Source organism: Schistocerca americana, chromosome X (genome assembly GCF_021461395.2).
Source record: "Schistocerca americana isolate TAMUIC-IGC-003095 chromosome X, iqSchAmer2.1, whole genome shotgun sequence".
In the NCBI taxonomy this organism is placed as follows: domain Eukaryota; kingdom Metazoa; phylum Arthropoda; class Insecta; order Orthoptera; family Acrididae; genus Schistocerca; species Schistocerca americana.
Window position 1 is genome coordinate 786652711 of NC_060130.1, and position 15079 is coordinate 786667789.

The following is a 15079-nucleotide window of genomic DNA, read 5'->3' on the forward strand; positions in this document are numbered from 1 at the left end:
GTGTGTGTACAAACCATATAATAGGAGTAATCATCTAATGATATATCAATAAATAATAATACATCATTTGACTTCATTAGGGACAACCAAAAATTGTTTAATAATAATGTGCTTCGCATTTCAGTTTTCAATTCCTGTCTCTGTTTGCACTGAAAAGACATTCCAAAAATATATTGCTCAAGTTTCTTTATGATTCATGCTTCAGATTCTCCTAAAATGAATATGCTTACAGTTTTCTCTTATTTTCCTCTGTCTGTCCCATCAGATTCAATATTCTCCATATATGAAAATTTGTCACAGTGAAGAAGTAACAGAATGCCTCACACAATATCCTTGAAGAAGACCTATGTGGAACACTACATACAAGTGCCTCCTATTTTCTATTCATGAGTTGTCATACAGGTAAGTCTTTCACAGAACTATCAGTTTCTACAATTGTTTTTACTGCACTGCAAATATCATTCCACAATTTAGAAGTGGTAAAGCTACTTACAGGTAATTTCTGAATCAGCCCCAGGCTGATTATTGTAGGCATAATATTTCACATTCTCCATATGAATGATGGCATCATTAGTCCCCTTGATTGTAGTAGTCTGCTGGCACTCCATTCCTTTGCCAACTTCCACTTGAAACAGTTGTGCATCAGTAACAACTGAAGTGAATGGCGTATCTGAAAATAAGCAGACATTATGTTACATATATAATACAATCCATTTCAGGCACATTAACAGGTTTTGTATGACAGAGTGTTCACAAAATACAACTTTGAAAACTGCTTCAGGTGCAGTTGTTAAAACTTTATTTGTTCAGTTAGTAGTAATGATTAAAACTGCATTTAGAACCACAGAGTTCAGCATATAAATACAGCGGATAAAATTAAATTAAGAAAAAGACTTTCAATTAGTAACATAAATACATGTGCGATACTTTCTCACTGGACATGCTACATTTTTGTATGTTAAGTTCATCTCTGTAACAACAGGAGGTGACAGGAAGAAAAGTATTCAGTTTGTTTTGAAGCAATGTTCCTGCTTGTTAGGCATTTTTCTTTCACTGGCTATGAAGGCTATGTTCTTTGTTACAGCATTATTGCCCTTTTCTGAACCACAGTGGCATAAAATGAGAAGTAATGAATTTCACAAGAAATTGCATGAGCTGGTAAGCAGTAGTTGAAGTATGTAACTTCTTAAAGATTCATGACAAAGTGATAGTTGTGAACCACACGAAGTAATCATTTTTAAACATTATTTTCAATTACATCATCATTAGGATTTGTAGCACTGACTGCATTATTTGCAAGAAAGGTAAATTGTTTGCTTTATATTAAATGAAAGATAATTTACAGGAAAGTGAAGAAATAGTGTACAATTGAGATGTGGGTGAAAATAAGCAGTTTAAATCAATGTCCCTCACCAGTCCTCTCTCCATACCCAGCCCCATTCTCAAAGACCCATACTGTTATGATAAAAGCATAAATTGAATAGTACATCATGTCTAATTAGTAACTGCAGTCAAACAACATTGACACCCCTTTTAGAGTAAATTTGACTGCAAAGGAAATGCCAGGTGACTTACATGTACCCTCTGTGACTCCCTTCCACAAAATGAATGATCTACATAATGAAATTTTCACTCTGCAGTGGAGTGTGTGCTGATATGAAACTTCCTGGCAGATTAGAACTGTTTTGATCTGCCAGGAAGTTTCATATTGTTGCCCACTCTGCTGTAGAGTGAAAATTTCATTCTGGAAACATTCCCCAGGCTGTGGCTAAGCCTTGTCTCCACAATATCCTTTCTTCTAGGAGTAATAGTTCTGCAAGGTTTGCAGAAGAGCTTCTGTGAAGTTTGGAAGTTAGGAGATGAGGTACTAGCAGAATTCAAGCTGTGAGGATGGGTCATGAGTTCTGCTTGGGTAGCTCAGTTGATAGAGCACTTTCCCGCAAAAGGCACAGGTTACAAGTTGATTCTTGGTCCAACTCACAGTTTTAATCAGCCAGGAAGTTATTTTATCCACATAATTTTGGAAATTATAGGCCTCTCAACTTAAAATTTGTAATAAATGAAGTTATGGAGATACTGTTAACCATATAAATCAGTACAATAAGCAATGTGTTGTATTGTCTTAAGGAGGCCCAGCATGACTTCAGGAAACAACACTGACTCAAATTTCAGTTCATCAATTTTCTTAGACTGTTGTAGAACCATTAGATGAAAGTTTCAGTACACTGGATCACTGTAAATCTGACAAAAGCATTTGATAAAGTTACATCAAGGGCTCTTTACGCAGTAACTGAGACTTGAATTGTGGTTTGGGTTGAGGGCTTTTTGAAGAACAGCATAAGGATAAGGATAAAGTTTAAGGACAAAGTAGTGATTAACAGGGAAAGTGGAAGTGCTGGGAAGGGTGCTATGGGATTGTGCACTACTTGCAATATACTGCATATATTTGTAATATCTTTTTCTTTCTCTTATAGCTTTATCTTGCATCAGTGCAGGGTCAGCATTTTCGTTAATGGATTTGGCATAGTTAATTTAAGGGCTGGTGGGTGCCCTTCTTGTTGCCACTGCATATATTTGTAATATACTGTATACATACACAGTGGTACCAACTCTAATGTTAGACTATTTTCAGAAGGTCTTACAGTTTATGGCAGGGTAAGAAAATTATCATATTGCAAAATTTTTAGGAAATCCTTCCTGGATTACAGACATCGCCAAATAACAGAAAATGACTATAAATATAGAAAGAACCATTTAATAATTTTTTACATTGCAGTAAAATTTAGGAAGACACCTCTTAAATGTTAAAAAAATTTACAGAACTCTGAGGCAACATTTGATAATACACTGGATTACCAACTTCATATGAGAGAAAGATGTAGTCTGTGAAGCAAACAAGTTCTCTTCCAAATAATGAGACTACTGAAAGAGTGCTCAAGAAAACTGAAGCAAGAGGTATACTGTTCTGGGGTTTGTTTGGACTGCTGAAGGTATCTGTGGGCTCCATAATAATCATGTTTTGAATTTGACTGTGAGGATGTACAAAGAACAATAATATTTAGCTGATTAAATTTCAACTGCTTTAGTAGTGACACTGGCAAGATTAAGTATCTAAAATGGGGCTGTTTAAGAGTGGGAGGAAACCCATACACTGGTTTATTGTTTTCAGGGCATGGATTGTGGTTTGGAGCAAGTTCAGTATGGAGAATAAGCCAAAGGTTACATCATTCTTATGACATAAATGAGCACTACTGTGATGTTGGCACATTATCTTTCACAAGGAAAGATGATAGGGTGTGTAACACATTCTCATGAAACAGCTTAAAATACATTATAGTATCTAAAAAATGAATGAAGCTATACCAAATGATAAATATAATCTGTGTATTTTGTAGGTTTTGTTGCAGCCAAAGCACAAGAATTTCACCATCATTTTATGTAAAAACAAGTAACAACAACAACAATAATAATACAAAAACAACTAAATAACCCTTATGAAATAATGGTAAGTTGTGGTTCTTGCTAAAGCAGAAATATGTAATTTTCAAATCGAACTTTTAGAAATGGCTTCAAGAAATAAGTTCTTGTGTTAACTCAAGAGGCATTACTATGTTCGCTATTACTTTTCTGATTCCTGAAGCACAGACTTATATTAAACTGCAATAGACACCACATATTTAAAGCTAACAGGTTGCTAAGTTTTCATTATTCACTGTTGTTGACATGCATGGAAACTTTCTGTCTTTTATATCATATGATCTGTCGAGCAAAATATCATGACAAACAGTCCAGCCTCAGTGGCCACAAACAGTGGCCATGTGTCTGTAACTGTGCTTGTGTGAATGTGTCTCCTACTTTGGCAGAAGGCCTTTCAGTGAAAAACTCAAATGCATGGCTCTCTTTTTGTTGTGCCTGTGAGCAACTCAACGTCTTCTCTATATGGTGAATAACAATATATTCTTTTCATACTATTACAGAAATTTTCAGTTCATGTTGTAGCGTTTCAGAAATGTAGCTGCCACATGGATTGCTAGTATTACAACTGAAATGTTTACTATTCAGACTGCAGTCGGTCCTAAATTCTTTCTCGTATTTAATGCAGAAATAAGTTAAAGGAAGTTATATATTTTTAGAGTCGTATGGGAAAGTGGGTTCTTTGGAGTTTGAGAGTGAAGATTTATACTATGCACAATAAATTTCTTGCAGTCACTCCCACTGGAGTTCAATGAGCATTTCTGTGATGCTAATGAAACAAATCTGTGACCAAGTGCACAACTCTTCTTTGAATACTTTCCATGTCTTCCTCTGAAGCAACTTGATACAGGTTCCAGACAAACAAACAAGAATTTATTGAATGAAGGTTCTGTGAATCATCTCCTTCATGCGTAAACAGCACTTTATTAGCTTTCTTCTGATTAAATCCAGTTTGGCATTGTTCTTCCCTATGGTTATATATTTATAGTAATTCTGCAATATATAATTTCAGAGGCATACTCCTAGATACTTGTTGGCTCCAGCAATTCCAGTGTGTGATCATATAGTCAAAGGACTTCAGACTTTTTTTGTTTATTTTATATACTGTGTAAAATTTATTTGTGTTGAGGGTCAGGTATTGCTCTTTACAAACAAGTGATAAACATCGTTAAGTCTTCTTGTATATTCAAATAATTTTTTAAGACTGTTATCTCCTTGTATACTGTTATGTCATTTGCAAACAGTTTCTGAAAGTTAAAAACCATGTTTATCTGGTCATCAGGTGATCATTTATACCATAGCCTTCTATGACTATACTTAATAGGTTGTTGATTCTACAACTAATTTCAACAGTAAATTACAGCCACTCTATCATGGCTGGGATTATACTGCTATTAAACCGTTAGCAACTGACTTGCTCTTAATCCGTTGATAGTTCTCATTCCATTCAATCACCAACACTACCATCTGCAACTGCATTCACACTATTAGTGCAGCTCTTATCTTCATGGCAGAGCATCTGTAGATTCTTCAATCATTTGTGCAACAAGCCCTTCTTCAGATTTGAGAAAAAGAGGTACACATCATACCCAAACGAACAGATGCATTACTGATGATCCTTAATTAGTCTGCTGAATTCACCCTATTTCCCAAAAGAAGACAATAGCACTCTTGATTCTTTGTTTGATAATGTTATGGAATTTAGTTCTGAGCATATTCTTGTCATTTTCTGACTGTCTGTCACTGAACAGTCCAGTAATTTCTTTCCTTAATAAAGGAATTTAAAACAAAGTATTGGATAGGAAGATTAAAGTTTTAGTTTCTGGAGTCTTCATATTGTTGCTATTACCTGTAAGGGACTGATACTACCCAAGTACTCAGGAAATACTGACCAGTTGCAGACTTAAGAAAATGTTTATTTAGTGCCGAAGGTATTAAAAATTTTTCAGTTTTTCTGGTATAGCTATGTGTCTAACATTCTTGGACCATATAAAGTGCTATGAATTTTTCCATGAAAGTGACAGATTCCAAAACAAAATCGAAACTCTCTTGAGGAGTAAGTATTGCCCCAGTCTCCCTTACATAATGCAGACATGCAACTCGAGTTCCGCCTAGATCTTCCTGGGGAGGAATTCAAGAAACTGGCAACACCACTACCTACATAAAAGAAGTCCAGAACCCAGAAAACCTCAACCAAAACCACAGAGGGAAACATAATGCACCAAAAGTATCCACCTGTGGCTGCCACAACTGACACATCACAGAATATGATAGTGAACTCAGCGAGTCCCTGTGAAAAAGTACCGATATTTGTCTCATCAGTCTAAGTAATATCTTGGAAATTTTTATCACAGAAGCTGACAACACTGGCATACAAACACGGTCCATGCACCTAAATGGCAATGACAGGTGAGTGTTTTTAATCACACTAACCACTCAAATGATGTGTCTGACAAGAGAAGTACCCCAGCTTGAAAAATTGATGCAGCGATTTGGTTGTGAAGGGTGTCATAAAGCCAATGTACCCTATCCTGAGGCAAGCTAGTCAATAACTGTTGTAACTGGTCCGCGATAACATGGATACTGGCACTGGGACTAAGCTGACATCTGAGCAGGCTCCACACATGTTCAATCAGGGACAGATCTCGGCACCTTGCTGGTCACAGGAGTAGCTCAATATCATGCAGACAATTGATAGCTGTTGCATGAGATGTAACACACAAGAATGCAAGATGTACATGATGTACCACTGTGTAGTTGGAGTTTCCTCAATCACAACCAGCTGTGACCTGAAGTTATATGCGATGGCTCCCCACATCATGGTTCCAGGAGTAAAACAAATGTGACTTTCCAAAATAGTGAAAGAATTGAACCCCTCCATAGGTTACTAACATACTTAACAATGATGGTCACGTGGGGCAGAGAAAGAACTGTGATACATCACTGAATGCAGTGAGATGTCATTTAACAGGAGCCCTTGCTTTCTGGTCACCACTCCAAAAGCAGTGATTTGTGTCCTAGAGTTAACAGAAGCTTATGCATGGCTCAGTAATTCCGTAGTTCAGCTGCTGCTAGTGTCTGAGCAATTATGCAGAAAGACACAGAAAGTTACAGGGAGCCCATTACTTGATATTGGATGAGAGGCACAGATTTGAAGGGGATATGATGTCCTCTGTGCACTACATAACAGTTATTACTTGTTGTGGCCAGACATGGATCACCAGAACCTTGCTGACGAGTATACCTGCCGACATCTTTCTACGCAGTCCAACATTGGACCACTGTCACATCTGAACTTCCACAAATCTGGATATTGCACGATTCGACCAGCCGACCAAATGGAGACCCACAATCAGACCCCCTTCAAACAGTACGCTTGTTCGCTCACTGCTTGAATACTGCTCAGCAGTGTGGGATCCGTACCAGATAGGGTTGATAGAAGATATAGAGAAGATCCAACGGAGAGCAGCGCGCTTTGTTACAGGATCATTTAGTAATCGCGAAAGCGTTACGGAGATGATAGATAAACTCCAGTGGAAGACTCTGCAGGAGAGACGCTCAGTAGCTTGGTACGGGCTTTTGTCAAAGTTTCGAGAACATACCTTCACCGAAGAGTCGAGCAGTATATTGCTCCCTCCTACGTATATCTCGCGAAGAGACCATGAGGATAAAATCAGAGAGATTAGAGCCCACACAGAGGCATACCGCCAATCCTTCTTTCCACGAACAATACGAGACTGGAATAGAAGGGAGAACCGATAGAGGTACTCAAGGTACCCTCCGCCACACACCGTCAGGTGGCTTGCGGAGTATTGATGTAGATGTAGATGTAGATGTAGATATTCTCAAATGAGATGTTGCGTCTCCATGGCCTTCACAGTGATCACTCAACGTCTGACACTGTTCACACCTCCCAATTACAGGCTGTCCATAATTAAGGTTCCTGTTTCAAAACGCTATAGAAAGATAACCACTTCTCAGAATGACGTTAGACTTGAAGAGTATATTATTGACACAAGGGGAAACATCATGAAAAAACTAACGAAAATGTTGCGAATAGATGGCGCTGTAAGCGTCAGGATATGCACACCAACAGATGCGCAGCACACTGCTGTTCCTCAGTTTGTATCTGATATGCCCAACATGACTGTCTTAATGAAGGATCGCGTGCTGCTGGTAAAACTCATTTACAAGAATGGTGGCTGTCTGCCAGTAGTCCTGCAAAAGTTCTGGGCACTCAAGGATATGAAAAAAGGCAGTGGTCTGATGTCTGTTAAGGGTCTGGTGAAAATGATTATAAAATTGAAAGAGACAGGTTCTTTTGAAGTGCAACATGGCAGAGGGAGGAAAGCAGTTGATACAACGTCTGTAGAAGATGTGACCACAGTACTGCAGGAGGGGTCGAGTGGTGGCGTGTAAGCATGCAGAGCATGCCCAAACGTTGAACATTTCTGCGAGCATGGTGCATAAAATCCTAAGACGCATGCTACATTGCTATCCATAAAAAAGATCTTTTTCAGGAGTTGCTTCCTGCCGACCTGCCAGCATGACAAGCGTTCACTCTGGAATTTCTTGCTCGTGTGGAAGTGTACAATGAATGGCTGTGGAACATTCTGTCATGAGATAAAGCTCATTTCCATCTCTAAGGACATGTCAATACGCAGGATAGCAGAATATGGGCAACGGAAAATATACACGCACATTAGCTGATATCACTTCATTCTGCAAAAGTGACTGTGTGACGCGGGTTGACAGTAGCGTTTATCGTAGGTGCATATTTTTCTAGGAGACGAGTCCTGCGGGTACTGTTTCCTGTACCTTTTGGTGTGAGAGCCTTTTGCGCATCAAGATCATTCCAACTCTTCAATAGCACGGATGTGTGGGCAGGATCATTTTTATGCACGCTACTCCACACATTGCACAGCCAGTGAAGCGATTGCTGCGGAAGCATTCCGGAAATGCCAGAATTAACAATTGTTATTTCCTTACAGCGTGACTGTCCAGATCATCTGAGCTAATCCGTGAGACGTTTGGCTGTGGGGTTATCTGAAAGATGTTGTGGTCATTGCTCCAGATACAAACGTAGCTGAATTGAAGGCACGCATTGCATAACGCATTCTGAATATGACCCACCGAGACCAGTCATGGCTCGCGATTTCCATACTGGGGAAGGCTGCAACGTTTATCAACCGGAACTAAATCAACCTCGGGCTGTGCTACAGATCAGTCTGTCACCATAAACAAGATTTCGGAAGGAGGAGGATACATCACACACTAGCCAAACATTTACATACTGTGTCTTCTTTCCGTTTCATAAGCAACTACCAAATAATATCAAAAGCTAACTTCATGGAAAAATCTATAGGTAGCTTATTTATCCCCCAACGTCACATTTTCCGATAGTTTACCACAACAAATCGTACCAAAGAGACGTTTTGGAGAGATCCTTAATGCAGTGTATGTTAGCTTCGCTGCTTGCTTAATGTTTTTGATATTTTAATTTCTTAACTTCAGACCTTTAAAGTTTTTTACCCTCAAACCACGATGTTAATGAGTTTGCATAACGAAACAGTGACGTTTCCATCACGTCACGGATCTTCTGTTGTGACTGGCTGACATGGGCTACCTGAGCAACAGTCATGCTAATTTACACATCGTGTTTGTCGTATTTATACTTGTGTATTATAAAAATATTCATTGTAAATGATATGGCGCACACAAACACTCAGCTGCATTGTACATTGCTCTGTTAAAATTGCTTGTACACTGTTATGTTTACATCGGGCCTAGGCGCACCAAGTTCCTCCACTTTCATCCTAACTATATGTTCCAAAATTTTACCTGATAAATTGCACACTGAATTCATATTGTGCTGTTTTCGAACTAGTGGTATGCTGCTGTTATTCGCAAAAAAGTAAAACTAAACTCATGCATAAGACATTAACAAAAAGAAACTTTCTAATACCGTACGTACCCGCAGTCAGCAAGCAAAGAAATTAAAGCAACGGAACATATTTCGCGCAAGGGGTATGTTTCGCTCGCTTTTTCCTGTAATCATTGGTGACACTCTCGCTAGATGGCAATACAAATGGTTCAAATGGCTCTGACCACTATGGGACTTAACTTCTGAGGTCATCAGTCCCCTAGAACTTAGAACTACTTAAACCTAACTAACCGAAGGACATCACACACATCCATGCCCGAGGCAGGATTCGAACCTACGACCGTAGCGGTCGCGCGGCTCCAGACTGTAGCGCCTAGAACCGCTCGACCACTCCGGCCGGCGATGGCAATACACTAAAGCGCCAAAGAAACTGGTATAGGTATGCGTATTCAAATACAGAGATTTGTAAACAGGCAGAATACGGTGCTGAGGTCGGCAGCGCGTATATACGACAAGTGTCTGGCGCCGTTGGTAGGTCGGTTACTGGTGCTACAATGGCAGATTACCAAGATTTAAGTGAGTTTGAATGTGGTGTTATAGTCGGGGCACGAGTGATGAGACACAGCATTTCCGAGGTAGCGATGAAGTGGGGATTTACCCGTACCACCGTTTCACGATTGTACCATGAATATCAGGAATCCGGTACGTCCAGAAAAAGATCCTGCAGGAATGGGACCAACGACGACGGAAGAGAATCGTTCAATGTGACAGAAGTGCAGCCCTTCCCCAAATTGCTGCAGATTCCAGTGCTGGGCCATCAACAAGTGTCAGCGTGCAAACCATTCAACGAAATATCATCGATATTGGCTTTTGGAGCCGAAGGCCCACTCGTGTACCCTTGATGACTGCACGACACAAAGCTTTACACCTCGTCTGCGCCTGTCAACACCGACATTGGACTGTTGATGACTGGAAACACGTTGCCTAGTCGGACGAGTCTCGTTTCAAATTGTATTGAGCAGATGGACGTATACTGGTATGGAGACAGCCTCATGAATCCATGGACCCCGCATGTCAACATGGGACTGTTCAAGCTGGTGGAGGCTCTGTAATGGTGTGAGACATGTGCAGCTGGAGTGATATGGAACTCATGATATGTCTAGATAAGACTCTGACAGGTATCACATACGTAAGTATCCAGTCTGATCACCCACATCCAATCATGTCCATTGTGCATTCAGACGGACTTGGACAATTCCAGCAGGACAATGCGACACTCCACAAGTCCAGAATTGCTGCAGAGTGGCTCCACGAATGCTCTTCTGAGTTTAAACACTTCCGCTGGCCACCAAACTCCCCAGATATGAACATTATTGAGCATATCTGGAATGTCTTGCAACGTGCTGTTCAGAAGAGGTCTCCACCACCTCGTACTCTTACGGATTTATGGACAGCCCTGCAGGATTCATTGTGTCAGTTCTGTCCAGCACTACTTCAGACATCAGTCGTGTTGCGGCACTTCTGCGTGCTCGCGGGGGCCGAACACGATATTAGGCAGATGTATCAGTTTCTTTGGCCTTCAGTGTACTTATGTTACTGTAATCTTGCACTCTGCCAAGATATTTTCAAACTTATTCCAGCAGTGGACAGAATAAAAACTGTCTAAAACACTATCAGAACAATAATACTAAACGTCGATTAAAGACACATTAAAGCATAAATAGATATACGGAGACAGGGATTCGACAGCAAAGTTTCAGCAACTCTATCCATTCTCTTTTGATGTAAGCAGTGGAAGGTGAAAATTGTGTGCAGTTTGGTAGGAAACCCTTAGGCTGAAACACCAGACACTTCGCGACGCCCATAAGAGTTGTACTCCGAGGAAAGCACGCCCCCACACCTCAGCTACATAGAGCTAAGCGGGATTTCAAGGCTCAGCCTTAAGACTAGCTACTACTTGTTCGAAAACATCGAGTGACATCACTTATCAAGAGTTCCAAAAATGTTCACTAGCGTTACTTAGTCCTGTCTGGGAAATATGAGAAATGCATTCTGATAATGTAAATTCCGTAATACATTATTGAGAAATTTATTTTAATAAACATTTTGGGGCGGCTCCGCCTCAGAGCCTTTAATTACGAGCCGCGCCCGCCCAATATATTGCAATATGTTGTGGAACATACTGTTTACTTTTTATGCGGATTTTTTACCCAGGACCATTAAAGGCTGATGTCATTTTGCTTTTTATGCTGTTTTTGGCTTCAGGACAATTAAAAACCGATTTTTCCTATCCGATATGGTACGGCCTTGCCATGGTGATTGGGCTTACCTAACTGACAGTGCCACAACAGTTGACTGCTGAACTTGTGCAGTCATGCACATTGAACGGTACGGGTGGTGTAATGTGCAACTCAAACAATAGCCGTCGTATTGCGATTTGTAGCCGACCTCGTTTTCGTCATTAATTGGTAAAACTTCCGTAATTTTGTTTCTTACATTACTTCTCTCCCAGCGTCAATAATATGCCGTTAAATTTTGACGTTATTCTGAGCAGTGGTTCTCTTTCTACAGCGTTTTCAAACTGGAACTTTAATTATTAACACCTTGCACTCTACCAGGCCTGGGAAAAACACTAAACATTAACAACACCAATGCACTCTGGTGGCCGTTCTACCTGTCAGAGATAATTGCTACTCTAATCATTTACATCGGAATCGATGGTGAGTACATGTACGAGGTGTGGTCAAGAAGTAACGGGAATTTTTGTTTTTCTTGAAGAATCTTTATTTATTCATCAGCGTCAATTTTGTCCCCTTCAAACTACTGCCCCTTAGATATGATACACTTGTGTGAGGGCTTTTTGCAATCTCGGTAGCACTTCTGCAACTCACTTTACGTTATTGTGTTCAGCTCCTTCAGCGATTCTGTTTTTATCTCATCAGTGGTGGCAAAACGACCTCCTTTCATGGTTCTCTTCAGCCTTGGGAGCAGAATGAAGTCGCAGGGGGCCACGTTCGCGAATACGGAGACTGAGCCAACATAACGGTTTTGTTTTTTGCCAAAAGATCACGAATAAGCATTGATGTGCGAGCAGGAGCATTATCGTGATGCAATTTCCACGAGTGGTTTTTGCCCCAATTCTCGTCATTTTCTTCCGGTTACTTGACGCAAACGATGCATAACGTCGAGGTAGTACTCCTTATTGACCGTACGATCATAAGGTAAGAACTCGTGATGCTCTATCCCATTGTAATCTAAGAAAACAACGAGAAGAACCTTCACATGTGATCGAACGTGTGGATTTTTTTTCTGTCTTGGCTCTTCAGGCAGTTTCCATAGGGACGATTGGGCCTTGGTTTCGACGTCCTACTCGTATACCGATGTGTTGTCATCAGTTCTGGATCGTTGTCGACTTCATTCAGTAATTCCTGAGCGATATACACGTGACGTTGTTTTTGGTCGAAATTCAACAAGTTCTGAATAAACTGCCTATTGGCTTCTGTCTCAGGTTCTTCGGCCGACGTTCATCTAATGATTTTTCTGACGTTTCGCAAGCACGAGTGGCTGGCATTGTCAAAGCTTCAGCAATGGAGGCTGAAGCTTTGACAATGCCAGCCACTCGTGCTGGCGAAACGTCAGAAAAATCATTAGATGAACGTCGGCCGAAGAACCCGAGACAGAAGCCAATAGGCAGTTTGTCAACAAGTGGCCACGAAAGCCTTAACAATTTTGTAAGTTCTGAATAAACTTTGCTGCTACACATTTCATGTCCAAAACCTCCTAAAAAATTTCTTAGCATGAGCCAAATGGTATGCCGATGTCATCAGCACCCTCTCTGAGGGAGATTCGGTGATTTTTCAGAACCATTTTCTTTACTTCTTCCACAATGTCGTCAGTAATTGATGTGCTAGGGCGTTCGGGGCGGTTGTCGTCTTCAACATCTTGACCCTCTTACAGAATGTTTATACCACTCGTAAACTCTTGCCTTACTCACAGTAGATTCGACCAAATCCATAGTCACGTTTCGGAAACGGTACTGCACTTTATTCCATTTTTCTAGCAAAACTTGATGCAAATTCTTTGATCCACCTTTCCCGCAAACAAAAATTCGACGAGCACTCGAAGACACGTATATCCTTTTCGACTTTCAACTATAAATTAAATATTCAAAACAGTTGAAAATGCAATCATACTTCAGGAGTACCAACAAGATAATTTTTTTTTTTGAAAATCCTATGTATAAAGCCCGCGAAATTAAAAAATTTCCGTTACTGTCTGATCGTGCCTTGTATGATGTTACATTGACATTCGACCGTATCTTCTGAATGTTTCACTTTTTTGGTCAGCCGGTGTATTTTGTTTCAAGCAAATGTTAAGCTTTTTACCAAATAAGACCTGATTTATGACTTTTATGAATCTGGTGGTTATAACTGTCTGTTACATACTGTTGTTTCCTCAGTAACTTACGCTTATGTAGACTCGGATTCGTTAACATTTAGACATCGATTATACACAAATGTAAAACTTGATTAAAAATGACACTGGCTGGTGGTAAACCAGACACGTATTCGTATTTTGAAATAAGTTTTATTCGGTTTTAGCCATCCGTGTTTGGGTTTTACCCTTGCAATAAGGCCGAGAGTATGGCTAGGACACAGGCAAGCGCAGCCAGACAGTAAAGTTTCTAGAGGCACGTGCTTTCTAAAACGGATCACAGCTGTAGAGCCGAACGGTTGTGGCGGAACATTCCGAGGGAACGAATATGTTGCAAGCTCGCGAATAACACACTGACAGCATGGAGCTGTCTAAGCGTCATAGTGTACGAGACGGAACTTGGAGGCTAACTATTATACCGATAATGGGCGTATATTGTTAATTTGTTTAAAATTACTGAAATTGTAGCACCAAGGAGAAAGATATTGTAATTAAGCTGAATAGTTTATTTAATACTATCCGAAAATGAGGTGAGAGGTGAAAACACACTTTCTATGGGCGAATTCTAGCTTGGATCCATTGCAGACATTTAATTTTCTTGATCGGTACCACTGTGTAACAGTGCTATTTGAACAGTGCTATTTGTCCCCGGTGTCCGCCCCAGGGCTGCACTATGCTGCTCCGTCACGCTTTAGCCAAACTGCGTGTCCTGCGCTGCGCTGCTCTGCTTTCCAGCTGCACAGCAACAACAGGAACCCGCTGGAGTTTGTGAAGCTGGAGCCCGACAATATGGAGAACTCTCACTAACTTCACCCAGTTACCAACATATCCTTAATCTAAGTACAATGTTGCGCTAGAGGCAAATAACCCTCGTCGCAGCGGTGTACGAGTACACAGCGGACTCTGTGGTACTTTCTTTCTCTGTTCTTAGACATTTTCACTTGCTTCGTCTACCTTGTCGTAAATTGATCATGTTAGTGGATGTACGAACAAAGACACATCGATGCGATAACATTGTTGACTCGCCTCAAGTAACTCTTACAGAAAGGTGGGGACTGGATAAAAAAAATAAAAAAAAATAAAAAAGCTACAACTGTTAATCCATCAGTGCACTTCGTTCGTTCGTAATAACAAGTTAGTCTGTTGTCGAAATACTCTGCATGTTCTCCACGGCGATCCATTCTGATGACTTTCTAGTTAAAATACTGAAGTAGTGCCCCGACGAAACGCTGTTTCGTATCTATTTGCTTCACTGTACTTGCAAAAATATATCACCCTCAAGTAAAA

The 15079-nt window shown here is 40.3% G+C and overlaps 1 protein-coding gene across 1 annotated transcript in view; it reads right to left on the reverse strand.

The window, feature by feature from the left end:
* LOC124556320 (mucin-22-like) overlaps nucleotides 1-15079 on the reverse strand; it is a 54732-nt gene that overhangs the window by 14059 nt on the left and 25594 nt on the right. The window contains exon 6 of the mRNA XM_047130292.1: nucleotides 494-670. Within this exon, the coding sequence (XP_046986248.1) occupies nucleotides 494-670 (177 nt within the window). The remainder of the gene's footprint in view (nucleotides 1-493; nucleotides 671-15079) is intronic.